We start from the raw sequence: 22,058 nt of genomic DNA on the forward strand, positions 1-22,058 counted from the left end.
GCTGACAGATTGCTATAGAATAATAAATTACTTCTTGTGCTAAATGCAAATAATCGTGTTATAGTTATAGTTAGTTTAATCGTGTAAGCATCTACTGAATTTTTGCCCCTTAGAGTACAATCCATTGTCTGTGTCCTCTTTAAATGTTTTCTTTTTATAAAGTTTAGAGCGTCTTGTAATCTGAAACAGACTGTCCTACATTGGCCAGATCTGAAATCCAGTAACACAAATGATCGTTAAGTAAATGCCCTCGAATCCTATCCAGTAGAACGAGACACATTGTCAGCCAGCTTTCTCTGAGCATGTCTGGGACAAAGTGAAAGTGAAAGAAGAACGTTGAGATCAGAGGAAGAAAAATAGAAAAAGAGTAAAGGACCAGACTCTGCAGTAATAAACAACACAACCCTCTAACAATCGAAGAAAGGACATTCTGCTGTCCGGAACCCTCGCACACCTTGCAATGCTGCCCTCCACTATTTATAAACTGCTTCTACTGACTCTCTTTGGTAAGTGCTCCCAGGGTATCTGTCCCGGGGTCTGCCACATGTCAATGTATAAACCTGTCTCTTGCTCTCTCCGAAATGGCCACACTCCACTCTCACCTCCAGTTCTGCTACTTCCCCACCTTGTTTGGTTGCTGTCCCCTCCGATGCCCTTCTCATTGTGTTTGTTATACCCCACCTCCTCTAGACTGCCAGCTCGTTTGAGCAGGGTCCTCATCAACCTATTGTTCCTGTAACATTTTGTAATTGTCTCATTTATTAATTGTTAAATTCCGCGCATTGTGGAATAAATTGGCGCTATAAAAATACCAATAATACTATTACTATTTAACCCCTTAAGGACCAAACTTCTGGAATAAAAGTGAATCATGACATGTCACACATGTCATGTGTCCTTAAGGGGTTAATCTAAACAATGACCCTCTCTTATGTCTGCACCCCAAGTTTCTGTCTTTAACCAATCTCCTGCTTTAACCCCTTAAAGACCATTACTATTTGATGCCGCCATCACAATCTGGTCTATGCAGACACTGCCAGTATACGATATCCTGGGTAGTTAGTGTTTGCTCCTATATACAGGCCTCCCTCGTTTTAAATGAGCACAATATTGTATTTTGCTATAACACCTTTTGGCTGGCTTGTTATGATGGAATTATGTCCTCGATTCTAAATTGCTCAACTTGGGTGATCAAACTGCTGATTATATCAAGGTGTTTTTAAAAAAAAATCCATAGTTCAGGGCTATGATGTGTCAATAATAATATAAATAATAATATATCAGCTTCTCATTTTGTTGTCACCCGGTCTGTATCATTTCACTGTATCAGTGACTGTATGTGTTCCAGAATTCAAGGTGTTAATGAACAGTCACTCGAGAGCTCGGGGGTTACTTGCAGATCAGGGCAGACTGGTACCAGGATTTAATTAGCAATGCACAGACCGTGGCGGCAATGTTTGTAATATGTTTCTGTGCAAATCTAAATTTAGCAGACTGGTAAAGCCGTTATAACAGGCATTCAAAGCCCATAAATACAGAACCTCAGCAGACTTTCACTACCATCAGGGAGTTATTAACTAAACTGTGAATTGACATTGTAAATGTAAGGCCAAAGTAGCAGAACTAGAATAATTCTCCTACTTAGCAGCTATGTTTTCAGCTCTGATATTTTGGCCTTAAGTTTGGAATTAATTTGTCAATTCCTGAATATTCACAGTTTAGTGAGTAAGCTTGTTTGGAATTACTAGCCATACTTACAATTTCACTAGCTAGCCAAAAAAAAAATCATCATTCATACTCCACTATACAACTGTGTTACTTGCCCCCTGGCTATTGGGCTAGTGGATATTCGCAGTTCTATGTGAATAGATATTTGTTTGTGCGTTTCTATGCATGGTGCACGATTGAACGTTAAACCATATCACTGAGAATTAATCTTACGGAGTTTAGGGACTTTCCTTTGCCCTGACTTTCATTTTCAGGTTTCTAGAATGTATCTTTCTGAGCTGAGCAGTTTATTTTCAGAACAAGGTTCGATCCCAGTAATCGTTGCCAAACCAAGGGAAGCTGAATTTATTTTTTTATCGTTTTATGATTAAAACATATAATAAATAAAACTGTTTATTCATAAAAAATATAAATGCCACCAAGCGAAAAAGGGGTGTCTGGGGGAGGCAAGGATTATGTTTCTCAGTTAATCCCATAAAATCAGGAAGTATTGCAACCGCGCACACAATACCTCCAGGGCCTGCGCCCTTAATAATAAACGACACGAGAGATATACATTAAAGGGGCGTTGTCATTCACAAGGTTATGAGAAGATCAGGTTCAGGCAGATATTGAAGAACAATACATACACAGTGCTGACAGAGCCTGGTGTATAGATTAAAAGATAGAGTGGCCATGTTATTAATTATGCCTTCAACAAAATGGTGGTTGGCCTATAGGATACAAAGAACAGCCACAGACGTGCTACTAAAACCAGATTTTAGCTAATTTAGCGAACACAACTTGATACATTAACTTGATGGGAGGTTAAAATGTAACTAGTTGGGGGGCGGAGCCAACGGCGCACCGAGGCAGTCGCCATTTCTGAGCGCTCTGCACAACGGGCATTAAAGACCCCAAAAAAACAAGCATACCCGACACCCATCGACCCAAACCACCGACGGGCACAGCATCTGGGCATCCTGCTGATCACGCAGATGCCTTTTTTTCAGCCGTCGGGCACGAAACGCCGGAGCAAGGGGCAAGGGGCCTATCGCACACGCGACCAGTACCTCACCAGGGAGCTGACAACGTGGCTTGAACAAAGCCCGCAACCCACAGAGGTAAACTCCCCGACAGCTGCTGACATGGGACGGAGGTCCAACAAACTGACAGCAAGCACCCCCACATCTAACAGGGACAGCAGCAGCATACTGCAGCATCATCCACCCGCACAGGCCCAGGCTCCCAAGGCAACCTCACCTAAAAGGTCTGACGATGAGGACTCCATTCACAGCGCTACTGAGACCACTGCAGGCACCTCAGATGCACAAGCCCATAGTGCAATAACCCCAGCGACAAAAATGGACATCCAGGCCATGTTACTGGGACTCCAAAGTAACCTGCAAATCATGTGGCAAGCAGACCTGAAGGGGCTGGCAGCAGAGGTACAGACACTGTCGACCCGAACACAGACCACGGAAAAAGAAGTAAAAGACCTGAGCCAAGCCCTGAACTCACTGACAGACAAAGTGGCCCAGTTACAAACATCACAAGCCTCTGTCGTCAGACAGGTAAACATCCTCGATGATAGGGGTAGGAGGAAAAATATTAAGATCAGGGGGGTCCCAGAGTCCATACCCTTGGACGAACTGCCTCACTTTGTAAGACGTTTGGTGGCCTCGCTCATCCCTAACAAGCAGGCGAAGCATTTTACGTTTGACGGGGTGTACCGCATTGCTAAACCCCAAAAGGCACCCAAGTCAGCCTCTCGGGACATAATCCTCCGCTGCCAATCCGTCACAGATAAAATAGCCCTAATAACGGCCATAAAAGGGAAAACGCCATATGACTTTGAGACTCATCAAATCACGTTTTTTCAGGACTTATGCAGAGATACACTTTCATGGCGTAAGAGTTTGCAGACCATAACCACCACTCTGCGCACAGCGGGCTTGCCTTACAGATGGGCAACCCCCAGAACGCTTTGGGTGACCAAAGGAGAGCAACACTACAGAATCACTAACGGGGAAGAAGGGCAGGCCTTGCTGCACACGCTGGGACTCTACAACAACACTACCGGTGACGACGACTCGTGCCCAGAACCAATTACCTGAAACATGAACTGCTCAAAGACCAGGCCTTCAGTTCCTGTTAATGTTCAAGTTTTTCTATGCTCTACTCTCCTGTTTAATGCACCACACTGAGTTATGTTTAACCTGTATACTGTCAGCTCCCTTTCTCTAACGACGTTAGGTTGTAACTGACCGGGTGCCCGTAAGGCAACGCGGCAGCGGATTGCCGTCGACCCCCCCCCCCTAATGTCTCAGGGTTAAGAGGCGTAGCGACCGTTGTAACACATTACGCCTGAATGGTACAAGCTTCCACTCACACAGACCTCCATTGCCATCTTCGAGAACCCCTCCTCAACACGGCTCAAACACAAATATCTTGGGTTATAGACAACCCACACATAGACGATACTTAAACTCCTAGTTCCTACACTAGTATATTCACCTATGCCTCTCCACGACTGAAGGGGACAGGTGTCTTCATAGCGCAACCCCCGTACCAGTACCATCTCGTTATAGGTGCAACACCCTAATTTCACACTAGACATGCTGCGCGTAGTTTACACTGGTACTGAGACCATGTCGTTATAACTGTTTAGTCATGTATGAAAAAATGTGCACGAACACTCTAGCCCCAATGGCAATATATATTGATTGTTGACACGTTCTGTAAGACTGCTGTTGTGGCATATTTCAAACTTGTAATATTGAACCGGCACTGAAAAATAAAGATTTACAAAAAAAAAAATGTAACTAGTTATGGTGCTCGGAATGTACCTTGCTTTCATTTTACTCCTGCAGAGTGTGAATGCTACATACTGCCAGTAACCCTTTTTACGCACAGGCCCACAGCATTGCCAATATCCGTTTTATCCAAAATGGATTGTAATGATTGGTTGATTAGCGGGTTAGCACAGCGCAGACCAGATTGGACAGAATTGGCACTGACGAAGGATACATTTTGCGTTATCCATGAGGCTAAAGAAGAGACACTCTAAAAAATATAATTACAGCACTAAGCCATAATAATACTTCAAGCTGTAATAATAATCTGAACAGTTATAATATACCGAGCCATAATAATACTCCAAGCTGTAATAATAACATAAACAGTAATAATATACTGAACCATAATAATACTACGAGCTATAATAATAATCCAAACCGTAATAATATACCGAGCCATACTAATACTACGATGAGCTATAATAATAATCCAAACTGTAATAATATACCAAGCCATAATAATAATCCGAACCGTAATAATATACCGAGCCATAATAATACTACGAACTATAATAATAATCCAAACTGTAATAATATACTGAGCCATAATAATACTCCGAGCTGTAATAATAATCCAAACCATAATAATAAACTGAGCCATAATACTCCGAGCTGTGATAATAATCCAAACCGTAATAATATGCTGAGCCATAATAATACTCCGAGCTGTGATAATAATTCAAACTATAATAAAATACCGAGCTGTGATAATAATCCAAACCGTAATAATATACCGAGCTGTAATAATAATAATCTGAAGTGTAATAATATACCGAGCTATAATAATATTCTGAGCTGTGATAATAATCCAAACCATAATAATATACCAAGCTGTAATAATACTCCGAGTCTCCGAGCTGTAATAATAATCTGAACTGGAATAATATACCGCATTATAATAATACTTTGATCTGTAAATATATTTTTAACTATAATATACCGAGCCATAATAATACTCCGAGCTGTCATAACGATCCAAACCGTAATAATATATCAAGACTTAATAATACTCCAAATTGTAATAATGCATCGCCATCAAGCCATAATAATAATCTGAGCTGCAATAATAATGCTAACCATAAAAATACACCGAGTCATAATACTACTTGAAACCTTAATAATACATCGAGCCATGATAAAACTTTTTTTTTTTTTTTTGCAGTGCATAGAAATGGTACATGAAGGCTCGAAGTGCCCCAAAAGCATTCCTCAAGCATTTCCCTCGCGTAACATGCGGGGCATTTGATTATCAGGCACAATTTTATAATAACATAAGCAGGTTTAACAGTGTAGCTTCGACTGTAAGTATGTATTTATGCTGTGAACAAGCTTGGTCAGAGCGTGGGTTAAGTTAGTAGCTCATGGTTAATACAGGTATACATTGCTAGTGTCATGCCTTAACTATGGTATCCTCTTACTTCCTGGTTCCACGGAGTTTAGCCACACCCCTTTATGACACGGTCTCCCTATTTAATCCGACCGCACCAGCTGATCGACGCTGGATTATTGAACTACGTTCCGTACTCACGAACCGGCTACAACATCGTTGTGAAAGCCCTCTGTTACCGGACCGGACTAGAAGACTTCAAGTTCCCTTCACCTCTCCTCTTCCACGACTAAAGCTGAACTCTCTCCTTCCAGGATAACCGCCTCTGAGGAGATCTCGGGAACCAGTGTTCTATGTGCCGGAAGCTAAGTAAAACCTCTGTGATAAGCGTTGCATTTCAAAGCTGTTATTTCTTCAAAGTCCTTCGATAAAACAAAACCGCTACAGCTAACTTCAACTCCTACTTTATCTCAGTTAGCTGCATCTGTATCGCTTCAGTTAAAGTCTATGGAACAGCTATTGTAACTTCTTATCACCTAATTCATTAATACTACTAAGAGACTCTTTCTGATTCAGTGTCTGCTAATTACTACCGTTTACTACTTAAAGCTACAGTGCCTGTAATTGTGGACTTCAGTTATCGTTTACTACTTAAAGCTACAGTGCCTGTAATTGTGGACTTCAGTTATCGTTTACTACTTAAAGCTACAGTGCCTGTAATTGTGGACTTCAGTTATCGTTTATTAATTAAAGCTACAGTACCTGTAATTGGACTTAAAGTCAATACCTTTTACTTTTGATAATAAATATTCAAACTATAAGAAATCTGCAGTTGTGTTCCTTCATAACAAATGTTTAGACGTGACAGAATAATCCAGCCATTGTAATGGATCCAGCAGATTTCGATTCTACGATAACTACGCTGAATCAAAGAGTTAATACACTAGCCCAAGGCAGTGGTGTATCCTGGTTTTGTGCTGCCCTAGGCAGGACAAAACTCAGGCGCCCCCCCTCCCCCCGCGCCACCCCCACCCAACCTTTCCCCCCGCCCCGCATTCTAAATACACACACATTCACTGACAGATACGCATACACTAGCTAACAGAAACACACACACACTAAGACTCACTCACACTCAGTAACAGACAAACACACTCACTAGCAGACACACACTCACTAACATACACACACACTCACAGGCAAACACACACTAACAGACACACACACACTAACAGACACAAACACTAACAGACACACACACTGGCACACACACTAACAGACACAAACACTAGCAGACACACACACTGAAACACACACACTAACATACACAAACACTAACAGACACACACACTGACACACACACACTAACAGACACACACACACTAACAGACACACACACTAACAGACACAGACACACACTCACCCACATTAACACATTTTTTTTAATTTATTTTTAACACATTTGTTTTTTTTTTTTTTAACACGTTTTTTTTTATTTATAACACATTTTTTTAAATTTATTTTTAACACATTTTTAACACATTTTTTTAAATTTATTTTTAACACATTTTTTTTTACCACTTTTTTTTATTTATTTAACACCCCCCCCCCCCCCCCCCAGCCTCCTTACCTTTGGGAATGCTGGGGAGGGGGGGGGGTCTCTTCCTCCCTGGTGGTCCAGTGGCTGCTGGGTGATCGGGTGGCCGGCTGGCGAGGGAGCACTTCCCCTGAGCTGTCTGCTCAGCTCCCTCGCGCGCCTCAGAGTGAGGCTGGGAGCCGGAATATGACGTCATATTCCGGCTCCGCCTCCCAGCCTCACTCTGCGGCGCGCGAGGGAGCTGAGCAGACAGCTCAGGGGAAGTGCTCCCTCGCCAGCCGGCCGGCCGGCCGCCCGCCCGCCAGGCAGTGCCGCCCAGCAGCCCATCAATCCATCCGGCATGTCTGTTAGCCGCAAGGCTAACAAGACATTTGCCTTGGGCATTTGGGGGGCGGCTTTTTTTGCCGCCCCCTGGAAAATGCCGCCCAAGGCAAATGCCTTGTTTGCCTCGCGGCTAATACGTCCCTGGCCCAAGGTGTGCAAGACCTGCAAGTTACTAACGAAAGAATTCTCACTTATGTCAAAGACTTACAGACACATCCTCCTCATACTGTTCTGCACTCACTTAGCGATCCTGCTGTATGTAACCCTGAAAAATTCTATGGTGATCGTTCCAAATATAAGGAGTTTTTTTATTCCTGCAAATTATTGATTGCTTTAAAACCTAGATCTTATCCTACAGAAAGATCTAAGGTTTATTCAGTTATCTCATTTCTTAGAGGTGAACCTATGTCCTGGGCCCATTCCTTCTTGGACAATGATGACCCCATCTTAGATTCACTGGAGGAATTCCTTAAAGCCATGTCTCTTCTCTATGAAGATCCATACAAACAAAATACAGCTGATTTAACAATCAGAACACTACAGCAAAGAAATAGACCCGTTGAAGATTACATTGCTGAATTTAAAAGATGGGCTATAGAAACGCAATGGAATGACATCACATTGCGCAACCAGTTTCGAATCGGCTTATCTGAAGCTGTTAAAGATGAACTATCCAGAATAGAACTCCCTACTACTTTGAATGCTCTGATTCATCTATCGATCAGCATTGACAGAAGGCTTAGAGAAAGAAAGACCGAAAAGGCTCTCTCAACTTCTACTGGGAAAAAATCATTTCATCCTCCAAAGCCTCCTGACAACCCATCTGAACCAATCGAACCTATGGAAATAGGGATAATAAGAAGTCCCCTCACTCCTGAAGAGAAAAATCGAAGACGTATATTAAACCTCTGCATGTATTGTGCCTCTCAAGTTCATTTAGTCTCTGATTGTCCTTTATTGAAACGGATAAAAGGCAGTAGGCAGTCTCATGCCTCTTCCATCCTAAGTGTACTTCCCTCTACAGCAAATACTCAAATGTCCCCTATCGTTCTTGTATTACAGTGGGACAATAAAAGAATTATAACCAAGGCTGTTATCGATTCCGGTGCAAATGGAGTATTCATCGACTCAGCCTTTGTAACAAAGAATAAAATTCCTTGTGTTCGTAAAAGAACTTCTGTGCCTGTTAAAGTGATTGACGGGTCCCTCATTTCATCGGGACCAATACTTCATGAATCCATCCCTCTAAAAGTAACCATCAATCCTACTCATACTGAAAGTCTTATATTTGATGTTATCTCATCACCATTTTTTCCTATTATATTAGGGATCAACTGGTTAAGGAACCACAACCCTCAAATTTCTTGGTCTCCTTTCTCTCTCACCTTTAACTCACATTATTGTAAAGAAACATGTTTACAGCAAATTCCAATTCTTCAGTCTACTAAAGAACCAGCTAAAACCTCATGTTGTTCTGACACCGAACTGGAGTTTCCTCCTCCTACAGTCATTGGAATCTTATCTTCTCTTATTGACGACATTAAAGATCTCAGTGAAGATGCTCTTGAACTTCCTAAATCAATGAAATTATCCAAGAAAAACGGTCTCTACTATTTTAAAGACCGGATTTATGTATCTCCCTCTTTCAGAATTAAAGTACTTGAATGTATTCATGATTCTCCTCTGGCAGGTCATCCAGGTATGAAAAAGACCCTTGAATTGTCTAAGAGATACTATTGGTGGCCTCGTCAAGACCGAACTATTGAATCTTATGTCAAATCTTGTTCTGTATGCCAAAGATCCAATCATATGTCCTCTTTATTCAAGAAATTACATGAAAATCTAGAATTGGCCTCCTCCAATCAAAAGAAGTTTTTTGATACAAAAAGACAACCTTCACCCTCTTATAAAATCGGTGATCTTGTCTGGCTTTCCTCAAAGAACATCTCTACAAACCGTCCATCAAAGAAGTTAAGTTCCCTTTTTCTTGGTCCTTTTCCAATACTATCGGTTATCAACCGTAATGTTGTTAAATTGAAACTTCCACCTACTTTAAAGCTACATCCTGTTTTTCATGTGTCCTTACTAAAGCCTCATCATCCTGACCCTTTCCAAAGAAATGTCACTACTTCTCCTGATCCCATATTGGTCCAGGGCGAAGAAGAATACGAAATTCAAAGTATACTGGATTCAAGGATCCGTCGTGGCTCTTTACAATACCTCATCAGATGGAAAGGATATGGAATTGATGAAGATACTTGGGAATACTCCTCTGTCGTTCATGCTGACAAATTGATTTCCAATTTCCACAAGCGTTACCCTTCTAAACCAAGTCAATAGCACCCAGAGGTTGCTCATTAAGGAGGGGGTACTGTCATGCCTTAACTATGGTATCCTCTTACTTCCTGGTTCCACGGAGTTTAGCCACACCCCTTTATGACACGGTCTCCCTATTTAATCCAACCGCACCAGCTGATCGACGCTGGATTATTGAACTACGTTCCGTACTCACGAACCGGCTACAACATCGTTGTGAAAGCCCTCTGTTACCGGACCGGACTAGAAGACTTCAAGTTCCCTTCACCTCTCCTCTTCCACGACTAAAGCTGAACTCTCTCCTTCCAGGATAACCGCCTCTGAGGAGATCTCGGGAACCAGTGTTCTATGTGCCGGAAGCTAAGTAAAACCTCTGTGATAAGCGTTGCATTTCAAAGCTGTTATTTCTTCAAAGTCCTTCGATAAAACAAAACCGTTACAGCTAACTTCAACTCATACTTTATCTCAGTTAGCTGCATCTGTATCGCTTCAGTTAAAGTCTATGGAACAGCTATTGTAACTTCTTATCACCTAATTCATTAATACTACTAAGAGACTCTTTCTGATTCAGTGTCTGCTAATTACTACCGTTTACAACTTAAAGCTACAGTGCCTGTAATTGTGGACTTCAGTTATCGTTTACTACTTAAAGCTACAGTGCCTGTAATTGTGGACTTCAGTTATCGTTTACTACTTAAAGCTACAGTGCCTGTAATTGTGGACTTCAGTTATCGTTTATTAATTAAAGCTACAGTACCTGTAATTGGACTTAAAGTCAATACCTTTTACTTTTGATAATAAATATTCAAACTATAAGAAATCTGCAGTTGTGTTCCTTCATAACAAATGTTTAGACGTGACAGCTAGGCAGGTAGATTTTGCACATTTTTATGGTTAATATGCTCGGCTAGTGTGATGTGGTGATACTCATATTAGACACTGAAGTGTAGGATCTACATATAACAAGCTGGTGGAGCGTCAGCGTGTATGATAAGATTAACTCACAGTCCCGAGCTATAGAAGAGAGAATTTTCGTTGCTAGCTATAGTGTGAGTAAGCCTCTGTGTACAACGGGCTAGTTACATTTAGCAGTGTCCATGTGGGGTTGTCAGGGCTCAGACCGTTGTCAGGCTTCAGGAGGTGGGCTGATGAATGTGTTGTCCGCCTTCCTCAGCCTATGCCCCGTGCTTACCTCAGTGGAGAGTCTGTTTCCAGGTCTGTTTTACCAGTGCCTCTTTCCGGTATGCGGGAACGTGGGTTGCCCTGCTCGCGTTGCAATCGCTGTGTGCAGCATGACAGGTCTCTGTCTCTTCGGCTCCGGGCTTTGTAGGGAGCTATGCGGTCCCAGAAGGCTTGGCAAATAGCCTCAAAACGGGCTTCAAAGGCCTCTCTCCAGCTTTGGTCCATCTGGCTTTCAGGGCTGTGCTGGGATTGCGCTGTGGCGGCCATCTTGAGGGTGCCTCGTGACTCACCCAGGTTTCCCGGTCAGGCCCTGTGGCAGTAGCTTGTGGTGTGTGCTTCAGTCGCTTAGTGCGGACCGGGATGTCCCCCACCGGTCCAAAGGGGGGAGGGGGGTAGGAGTTAGGAGGTATGCTGAGCCTGTGTTCTAGTTCTCTAGCGAGGAAAGCGGCCGCCTCTCCTCGGTTCGATCCCCAGTAGGCCTTAGCAGGTTTTTAGGGTTCCCGGCTATTGTTAGGCGAGATTCGGGTGTCAGGCGGTTCCCCCGGGTGTCCCCTCCTTGTTTATCGTCCTCCAGATAGTAGACGTGCCGGTTTTTGGGGGTTTCTACCCTGAAATTAGCAGTTTTGGTCAGGAGCTTGGTTCCTGCACGTCTGATCAGCCTGGGAGCTAGGCTCTGCCTCCCCCCATGATAAAACTTTGATCTGTAATAATAATCCAAACCCTATTAATACATCGAGCCATAATAATACTCTAAACTGAGAATATACCAAGCCATAATAATACACTAAGCCGTAGTTACTATTATTATTATTGCCATTTATGTAGCGCCAACAGATTCCATAGTGCTTTACAATATTATAAGTAGGGAGGATTTATCTATAAATAGGACAATTACAAGAAAACTTACAGGACCGATAGGTTGAAGAGGACCCTACTCTGACGAGCTTACAGTCTATAGGAGGTGGGGTGTAAGACACAAAAATACTGTGAGCTCAGATAATACACCGATCTGTAAAAAACTTTTTTTGGTGTTGGTTATGGTGCTTAGAGTTCCCTTTTACGTAAAATACTTTAATTGCAAAAATGAAACATATAAGTTAAGAAAATATAGGTTGAAAATACAGTATATTTAGCATCGGGAATCATAAAGTCAGTATTCTTTAATTTGAACACACAGGCAGTCTGCAGCAGACATTTTAATGGCACTATAACAAAATCGGGAGGGGGCAGAGAGAGTCATCATACCAAAACTGAGGGTCATTCACTAAACCTGGCATTTCTGGCAATTTCCCAAGGAAACTGTAAATGTTTAGCCACAATACCTGAATTGGAAATATTTGTCAACTCAGCTGTATCCAGCTATTTCAGCCTTAAATCTGCAATTTCTGTGAATGCCTGACCGTGTGCTCTCTTTATGAACAAACTTTAAACATTTTTTGTTAAAATTCATGTTATCACTTTCATTTTCAATGGTTCTCAAGGGCTGAAAACACCCAGTACATTTTTACGTGTATTAATTTACCAATATCTGCTCGTACAGTTCTTCCCACTTCCTGAAACCCGGAATAAAGTAATCATATTGAACGTTTCTTGCAGGAGCTGTGTCTCTGGAGCTGTTCAATGGAGCAGACGCTACTTCTATTTCTTGCTGGTTGGTTGAGGAAGTCAGTGGAGCAAACAAGCCTCGCAGCATCCAGAGGACTGCTGTCCATTTAGAGATGACCGACCCCTCCAGCCTTACTATCAAGCCACCAGTGGAACTGGAAAAAGACACCCTACTCTACTATGTGACTGGTGAGCAAAGAGGACATGGGAGTTAGAGGTGGTTGGCAAGAGGTTCGATTGAACATACAGATAACATACAGAAATATGTGATTATTTATTTAGATAAATAAATAAAAAAATCCTCTTGCGTTTCTCAGTTTCTCAAATTATTCCCTGACTTCATTATCTTTCTTGTCTGTCGAGTCCACCTCTTGTTCTCCAAATCATTCCTCTTCCTGCTTCTTATTATTGCTTTAGATACCTCTGGAAAGTTGATGTCTATCAAGTCCTCCTACTGTGAGATGACTGAGCTCCTGCCACAGGAGGTGCCTTTGGAATGGGTACAATCCCTCACTGATGAAAAGCGCAGCCCCCTGTCTCTTGGTGGGTCTTGGTTCATATTATCTGTCAAGGATAAGACCGAGGATGAGAACAGTCTGAGCGTTGTACTTGGGCCTCTACTTGGTAAAAAGGACCACCTAACAGGTAAATTCTCTCAGTGCATCATCTACATCTATAACTTAAAAAGGATAATAACTATTAAAAAAAAAAGCCTATAATTATGTTTAACTCTCCTTCTCAAACCCCAGAAAAATGCATTGTTTAATTTCATATCTCCTGTAGATAAATGTAATTAGTTTTTTTTAATTATTAATTATAACCCATACCTGTCTTTTCCAATTCTCAGGAGCAGGTCAGAACCAAAATCCCAGAATGACCTCTTACACTCAGTTTTTATCTGATTTACTTAATTCTTAATGTCTCCCTAGGTCTAAAACTGTAGTCCAGGTGTGTTCTCCTTGCCTTGACGTTTATCTGCCATTCCCCACTGACGATATCCAAGAAAGCCAAAAGGATAGTCTGAAGCTGTTGTATCCCACAACACAGGGGACCTGCCAGGCATTTTCTTTCAGTACCCTGTTGGTGGGACCATTCCAATATCCCGATGATACAGGTTTCCCCTGTAATATTGCAGAATTTATTTGAGACATCCTGAGTTGCAATATCTCATAGGGAATATTTGGTCTAATCTTGATGTGTGTATCATACACCCACTATTTGAAATATTTATTCAACCCTCTCCAATAGTCTCATCCTTTGGACTCTTTTGATCCAGTATCACATATTTATACCTTTTTTTTGTCTTGCCTCCTACTTCCTAACTTTGCTTACATGCCCTTTATTTTCCCAACAGTCTCCCTGGCCGTGTATTCCTCTTCTAAGACTATGTATGCCACTCTTGGTAAGCCTGCATCTGTGCCATGTTACATCTGGCGGGGACAGCAGTCCCGCTTTGCTGTGGAGTGGCGCCACCGAGCACTTGGAGACGGAAAGGTCATGTACGCATACGATGGCCATCAAGACCGTGTAGTTGAGGAATTTCCAGGGTGTCAGTTGAACTTCTCTGCATTATACTCCCACGGAGATGCATCTCTCATCCTGGATAAAGTGGAAGTGTCACACCAGGGCACCTTCCTCTGTACCAGCTTCCTGCCCTATGTGCGAGGACAAAGAGATATCCAGCTGCAAGTGACAGGTGAGTAGTACTCGTGATGAGAGAGAAGGTAAAGAATAAAACGAGATAGTGGGGAAAGTTCATAATAAGTGGCTAATGGGAGAGTGGAGAGCACCGAGAAGAACTCTGCTTTACTCAGAACATAAACTAATTACTGCATGCTGTTCTAGAATTTTAGGATGTTTATCTTTTATGAAGAAAGAGAAAAGAGGGTTTGAAGAATAAAGAAGACAAATGTGACGTAAGACAAGGGATGATAAAAGGGGTCAGTGAAAAATAAATACTAGAATCAAACTGGATGTGTAAGAAAAGGTGTTTGGGTGAAGGAGAAGAATGAGAGGTCGATAGGGACATGTAAGCGGGACAGGGTGATTGTGTTAATGAAAGCAAATTGAAAATACAGTATGGGGAGAGATGGGGAAAAATAAAAGTGAAATACTGCTAAGCCAACCCCAAACACCAGTAGGTAAAATAAAGGGAAGAGTGTAATTGGGAAAGAAAAGATTGAGCAGTCCCAATGTATAGAGAGAAAGGAAATGGTGAGAGAAGAGAAGTGTTTGAATTAGGTTTTGTGACAAGTCTTTTTCTCATCCATCCTTTTACTCGCAGCCCTTCCGCGGGTTACTCTCAAACCAGACCCCCTCTTCACCCGTCCTGGTGAAGAGCTGACTCTTTCCTGTGAGATCTCTCACTTCCATCCCCTGGAAATAACGGTGGAATATCTGGTGCAGCTTCCTGGGGAAAATCATTCTTCTCCTGTTCCTGGGATGTCCCTGTCCCCTCACACCCAGAACCAGGATGGAACCTTCAGCATGACTGCATTCCTGCATATTACGGCCAATGCTGAACACCATGGAGCCCGCTATTCCTGCCGCATCCGTCATGTTAGCTCTCCAAAGGCACTTACACACTCACAGACCCTCAAAATTGCAGGTACGCAAAGTCCTCATTAACTTTTAACTTGATATTGATAATAGAATTAACAGCAAAAATAAAATGTCTATGGTACTGAGTTATAATTTTTTTTTTACCATAGGATTATAGAGCACTTTATTTGTACTGGGCTTTTCCTAACATAATTAGTTGGTAGTCTCGGTTGAAAAAACTTCATCAAATTCCGCTTTTAAAACACATCTTTTTACCCTGTTGATCCATAAAAAAGCAAAAACACAATTTGAAGCAATGGCCAAAAGTGGAATATAATCCTTCTTAAGACTATAACGGTGATCAGATTTATCCTTGGATCAACCCACATTAATGTTAATTATATCTTTGAATATTCTGTTTTTTTTTTTTTTTTGTTTATAAAAACACCCAGGACATTTTAAAGAAACATTTACAGAATTCGATAAGACAGCTTTTTTTGGGGTAGGGATTTCCACATGTTTATTGTTCGTACTATACTTAATTTCCTCTGCTGTAAGTGAAAACTCATTTTTTCCATTCTCAATGGGTGACCTCTTGACAATTATTATATTCCTGCTAATGAACAGGTTAGTGGTTTGTATTGACTTGTATATATTTGTATAGTGTTATCATATCACCTCAGACACTCGTTTTTTTTCTAAAGAAAACAAATGCAGTTGCCACGGCTTTCTTCATAGCTAATGTTTTCCATCCCCTTTATTAATTTTGTAGCTCACCTCTGCAATTTTTATTTTAGTTCTGCAATATACTAATAATGCCCCGCTCTCCTTTTAAATGGCTACTTTGGGATATGTGCACATCACTATCAAGATTATTATAACAAAAACAAAACAATTATTCTTTACTGAGCTTATTTGATATGAAATATTACACTATAATATGTTCTCTATATTATAAATTATAATACTTACCTGTAATGCACATTTTTGCTGCAGAAAATCTTCAAGATTTTATAGAAAGCAGAGTTTATAGAAATATTGAGAACAGAAAGACAAAAGATAAAAACAGACTGCATCGTAATCAAAGCTGTGTTCTGACTGGTTGGTTGGTATATCTGGCAAAGTTAGAATAAATCTAGTATAGAAGACACATATTGGGACACTCATGACAAGTAACCAAAAAATGTACAGACAAGAATGAATAAATTACTAATCAAGTGAAATTTATCAAATGAACATTTACCATATTTATCATGTATTAAATTAAGTAGCATTTTGTTCAAATTCACGGCATTTTGTTTGTAAGATAACACTTAAATAGAGGTTCCACCAGTAACTGTTTGGAACCCTATAATCTGCCTATCAGTGTCTGTCTGAATTCCTGGGGATATGATATGGTCTTTAAAACATGCATAGCTACGTCATGCAGGGTGCTGGATGTAAAAGTCTGTCTTTCTCCGTACAGGTGTATCAGGACCGTCTTTGGAAGATGGGATGTGTCTGTTTGTCGTAGCACTCTTTCTATATGGAGCCCTGAGCTACCTCACCAACAAAGGTAAGAATGGCAGGTGGTGTGGACTGTGGAAGGATTGAAAGTAAGAGTTTAGTACACTGGGAGTTGCATGGGGTCTATTAAACTTCGGTGGGAATTACACTAGCAAATTAAACCCTGAACATTAAACTGTTAGCTTATTTTTTTACGTGAAGCTCCATTTTCTTTAAAATATATATTAATAATTTAGCAATTAACATCAGAATCCAGTTCAGTTCAGGCACAACCGTGGCACACATTGCATTGGTGGAGGAGAAGTTACATTGTTTCTTCACCTCTCTGTGCGTTCTCTATGCTGACTGACAGGTGAAAAGGACAGAGCCCCCCGGTTGCACGATAAAGAGGTGTGGAATTCTCTATTCCATTTTCTTTTTCAATCCTCGCAAACACATATTTGTTTAATATTTGTTTAATATATGGCATAAGTAAACATAATATTAAAAAGCCTGGCAAGTAACAGTTCTCCTTTAACCCCTTAAGGACCAAACTTCTGGAATAAAAGGGAATTGTGACGTGTCAGACATGTCATGTGTCCTTAAGGGGTTAAAGAGTTGGAAGGAGAGATAAAATGTCGTCTTGGAAGGAGGTAGGGTGAGGGTCTCTTGCTTCAGAAAGTGGTGTAGATCATCTACATTATTATCATTTATTCACTGGTCCAAAGTTTTGGCTCCTATGTAGGATAGTTAATTCTAAAGGTTTTGTGACCATAACCTTGGATGAACTCAGCAGATGCACCTCAAAAAATTATTTTTCAATTGTCATTTCAAAGACAATTTCATCTAAGCTAAATCCTGAATTAAAAGAACTCTATGGCTTTATTTTGATTCCTCAGTTCTCCTAACAGTGAACTCAGCAGGATCCAAGTTGCAGTGGGATAGTTTGCTGGAACCAATAGGGATTTTGCCAAGCTCACTTTACTACCATCCTTGGGAGTGATTTCATTTGAGGAACATCATTTTATAATAAGGAGAAAGGCAAAACGAGTGTGAGATAATTGGAGATACATTTAGAGTATGAGATCAGTAACAAATATATATTGTTTTTTCTTTGCAAGAATTAAAGTGTATGACATGATGTAAAAAATGGACATATATAGACGTACTTAAGGTGGAAGCATACCAGGGGTCAGAGGGCGTTATGATGGGCCGGTTCACATCTTTCTCTCTGTCTTACTAACCGTGTCTCTCTCTTTCAGTTAAGTCCTTCTTCAGAGTTTCAGAAGATAAAAAGGTAACTAGTAACTGTTATAGTACGAGGCCATTAAGTGTGTAATATCTGTTATATTATGGGGTACAGTGGGCTGTCACTGCATTCAGAGGGTAATATTTGTTATATTATGGGGTACAGTGGGCTGTCAGTGCATTCAGAGGGTAATATCTGTTATATTATGGGGTGCAGTGGGCTGTCAGTGCATTCAGAGGGTAATATCTGTTATATTATGGGGTACAGTGGGCTGTCAGTGCATTCAGAGGGTATTATCTGTTATATTATGTGGTACAGTGGGCTGTCAGTGCATTCAGAGGGTAATATCTGTTATATTATGGGGTACAGTGGGCTGTCAGTGCATTCAGAGGGTAATATCTGTTATATTATGGGGTACAGTGGGCTGTCAGTGCATTCAGAGGGTATTATCTGTTATATTATGTGGTACAGTGGACTGTCAGTGCATTCAGAGGGTAATATCTGTTATATTATGGGGTACAGTGGGCTGTCAGTGCATTCAGAGGGTAATATCTGTTATATTATGGGGTACAGTGGGCTGTCAGTGCATTCAGAGGGTATTATCTGTTATATTATGTGGTACAGTGGACTGTCAGTGCATTCAGAGGGTAATATCTGTTATATTATGGGGTACAGTGGGCTGGCAGTGCATTCAGAGGGTAATATATGTTATATTATGGGGTACAGTGGGCTGTCAGTGCATTCAGAGGGTAATATCTGTTATATTATGTGGTACAGTGGGCTGTCAGTGCATTCAGAGGGTAATATCTGTTATATTATGGGGTACAGTGGGCTGTCAGTGCATTCAGAGGGTATTATCTGTTATATTATGGGGTACAGTGGGCTGTCAGTGCATTCAGAGGGTAATATCTGTTATATTATGGGGTACAGTGGGCTGTCAGTGCATTCAGGGGGTAATATCTGTTATATTATGGGGTACAGTGGGCTGTCAGTGCATTCAGAGGGTAATATCTGTTATATTATGGGGTACAGTGGGCTGTCAGTGCATTCAGAGGGTAATATATGTTATATTATGTGGTACAGTGGGCTGTCAGTGCATTCAGAGGGTAATATATGTTATATTATGTGGTACAGTGGGCTGTCAGTGCATTCAGAGGGTATTATCTGTTATATTATGGGGTACAGTGGGCTGTCAGTGCATTCAGAGGGTATTATCTGTTATATTATGGGGTACAGTGGGCTGTCAGTGCATTCAGAGGGTAATATCTGTTATATTATGGGGTACAGTGGGCTGTCAGTGCATTCAGAGGGTAATATCTGTAACACATAGCACTGTGTTTTGGTAAGCCCCATCGTAACTGCTAATCATTTTTCCTTTTTCAGGCCAAATCTGAGTAAACAATAAGGAAAACCTGAGGACCACATGGAAACAGTGATGTTAAACATTGGACATTATTCACTCCAAGTGAAATTTTCCAAATTATTCTGCAGCCCTTGTGGAATCATGTAGAAGAAACACTGGGGTTTTTCACTAAGAGGAGAATTCTCGGGACTGCATCGTAAATTCATAGTGAATTTTAAAATTGAGGCCAAATAGCTGATTTAGAAAAAAAATGTTCAGGACAATTCTGTGTACTTTGCTATTTTGGCCTTAAGTTTGAAACTCACTTTTAATTCGAAGAAATCTCACTTAAGTAAATAGCCCTAACAATCATTCTACCACTGCAAGCGAAATCCCATCTCGGAGAGTCTGTGTGGTCCCTAGTGGATGTGTTTGAATGTCTAGGATGGGTGTGAGTGATAGTGTTACATTAGATGAAACAGTTGTAATAGTATCTCAATGATTTGTGTGTTTTTGTTTTATTTTTGTTTCTAGGATACCGCTAGGATAATACCAAAATCTTCTGGGTTACCCTTCAGAACTTATTTAAAAACCTTTCATATACTAATAGAATTGCCACAATTCACATGACCGGTGTATAGTCGCCATATGGGCTGGCGGAACCTTGGACAAAAAAACCCCCACATACCTAACCCAATAACACACTGACACCTGGTATATGGGAAAATTTGTCCACAGCTTTATTAAATAATTTATAATATATATAACGATAATATTGCTTTAAATAAGTTAACATATAAACATGGGTCATTGCCCCCACCTTCCGCCCCTCTCATCCGTATCCTTCTTTTTAATAGAGGGCAATGACCCCCAACATAACAAATACAAATATGTAACGACATTTTCCAACCTCGCCAACTTGAACCGAACAAGTGCCAACCATAAGTAACCATGGCAGGGGTATACCCGGATACCCCTGCCCCACCAGGTTCTGAGCCACCTCCAGGACTCGAAACCACCATTGACCATAATTCCAATTTTTTCCATGTTCCTCACGTTCCTCATAGGGAGCCTATGTCCTCTCTCTCAGCTCCCTATCCCGCCGCTGTGAAAAAACGGGAAACCCTTATCTAAACATAAATATATAGGGAGGGTGGGCGGGACAAACTGAACCGGGTAGGAAATTAGAAGTGAACCTTACAAAATGGCTCCTCCCTTAAATAGCCAAACCCACATATCCCATAACCCACCTGTCCTGTCTGTTCCTCCTGGGCCCGCCTCCTAACCCCTGTCAAGGCCCTGTTCCGCTTAAGCTGCGCTTTGGCTACATGGGGCTACATTATTTGAGTGTGGGTAACACACAGCTGGGAATTTTAGGATTAGATGGTGTATATTAAAAATATACTTGGAATCGACTGTCATTAACTGATTTAGACAGTATAATGTAGTATAAAATGTCGGTGAGGGGGTGGGGGGGGGGGGGGGCGCAATCTTGCAAACAGGTGAACTAGTGACGAACAGATAGAATGTATCCGCTGCTCTTAAATGCTTACGCTAAGCTTGCTATCTACAAAGTGGAACATAATTCAAAATGGTGGCAAAACTATGGGAAGGTACATAAAATGGCGACTGATGCATCTAGTCATTCCATTTCTTAAAATTACAGGTTTTATTCTTCATTTGGTTTCTCCCTTGGGGCTGCAGAGTGCTTAAATCTAAACCTTTAGATTAATTCTAAAAATTAATCTCTGACAAAATTCCCCAAATCCCCATGTATTATATTTCCCAATGTGCATGTAAATGCAAGGTTGATCTGTCGATGTACTTAAAAATGCATTTCACAGATTACTGCGTTAAACAATGGTTTTCCAAGAAATATGAACTGTGAAACCCATTACATTTCACTTCTGGGCTAAGCCATCACATGTTACTGCCACACTCTACTAATTAAAGTGTGACTTGTCATGGGTCCAAAGATGATTTAAAATTTTAGGCCACCCTAGTCAAGCGGTAAACATTCTCCAGGTTATCTATATTTTGGCCTTAAATTTGAAATTCCCTTTGAATTTCTGACAATTCACAATTACGTGAATAACACTGTGTGACCGTGAACATATCATATTCTGTGTTTGTCCCCAGATGTTTCAGGTTCGAATTTGTATTAATTTTTTCCAAGGCTCTTTCTTATGCATTTAAAATTGTTAAAAAAAGAAAAAAGAAACACCAAATTTGATAGCTTGTAAACAGAAACTATCTAGACATGTTCAAACTGTAAATATATATATATATATTTTTAACGTTAGAGTGTTGCTTTAATGGCTTAGATTCAGATCCCTTAAAAAAAAAAAAAAAAAAAAACATAAAATATGCCATAAAACTTAGCTCTAATCTAGCATCGTGATAGGCTCAGCAGCTGCTCCGCCTTCAATTAGATCATTTTCTTTTATGATCTCTGTCCAATCCAATGCTTCTAATATAGAAGCAATGGCGACACAGGGTGCATATTTGGTAATCAATCTGCTCTC

At 40.9% G+C, this 22,058-nt stretch overlaps 1 protein-coding gene across 1 annotated transcript; it reads left to right on the forward strand.

Annotated features, from left to right (window-relative positions):
• The first annotated feature begins 224 nt into the window (after positions 1 to 224).
• TAPBP (TAP binding protein) lies at positions 225 to 20,113 on the forward strand. Its single transcript, XM_063431570.1, has 8 exons — positions 225 to 506; positions 12,908 to 13,105; positions 13,334 to 13,561; positions 14,271 to 14,612; positions 15,201 to 15,524; positions 16,923 to 17,012; positions 18,205 to 18,239; positions 19,575 to 20,113. The coding sequence occupies exons 1-8, from the start codon at positions 461 to 463 to the stop codon at positions 19,587 to 19,589; spliced, it is 1,278 nt and encodes a 425-aa protein (XP_063287640.1). The 5' UTR covers positions 225 to 460; the 3' UTR covers positions 19,590 to 20,113.
• Positions 20,114 to 22,058: the final 1,945 nt, after the last annotated feature.

Source organism: Pelobates fuscus, chromosome 9, assembly GCF_036172605.1.
Source record: "Pelobates fuscus isolate aPelFus1 chromosome 9, aPelFus1.pri, whole genome shotgun sequence".
In the NCBI taxonomy this organism is placed as follows: Eukaryota; Metazoa; Chordata; class Amphibia; order Anura; family Pelobatidae; genus Pelobates; species Pelobates fuscus.

Excerpts from the sequence above, each read along its gene's own strand:
- TAPBP (XM_063431570.1), top strand. The coding sequence starts at position 461 with ATGCTGCCCTCCACTATTTATAAACTGCTTCTACTGACTCTCTTTG. Across the intron at positions 507-12,907 it reads GCTTCTACTGACTCTCTTTG|GAGCTGTGTCTCTGGAGCTG; the intron begins GTAAGTGCTCCC and ends CGTTTCTTGCAG. Across the intron at positions 14,613-15,200 it reads TATCCAGCTGCAAGTGACAG|CCCTTCCGCGGGTTACTCTC; the intron begins GTGAGTAGTACT and ends TTTTACTCGCAG.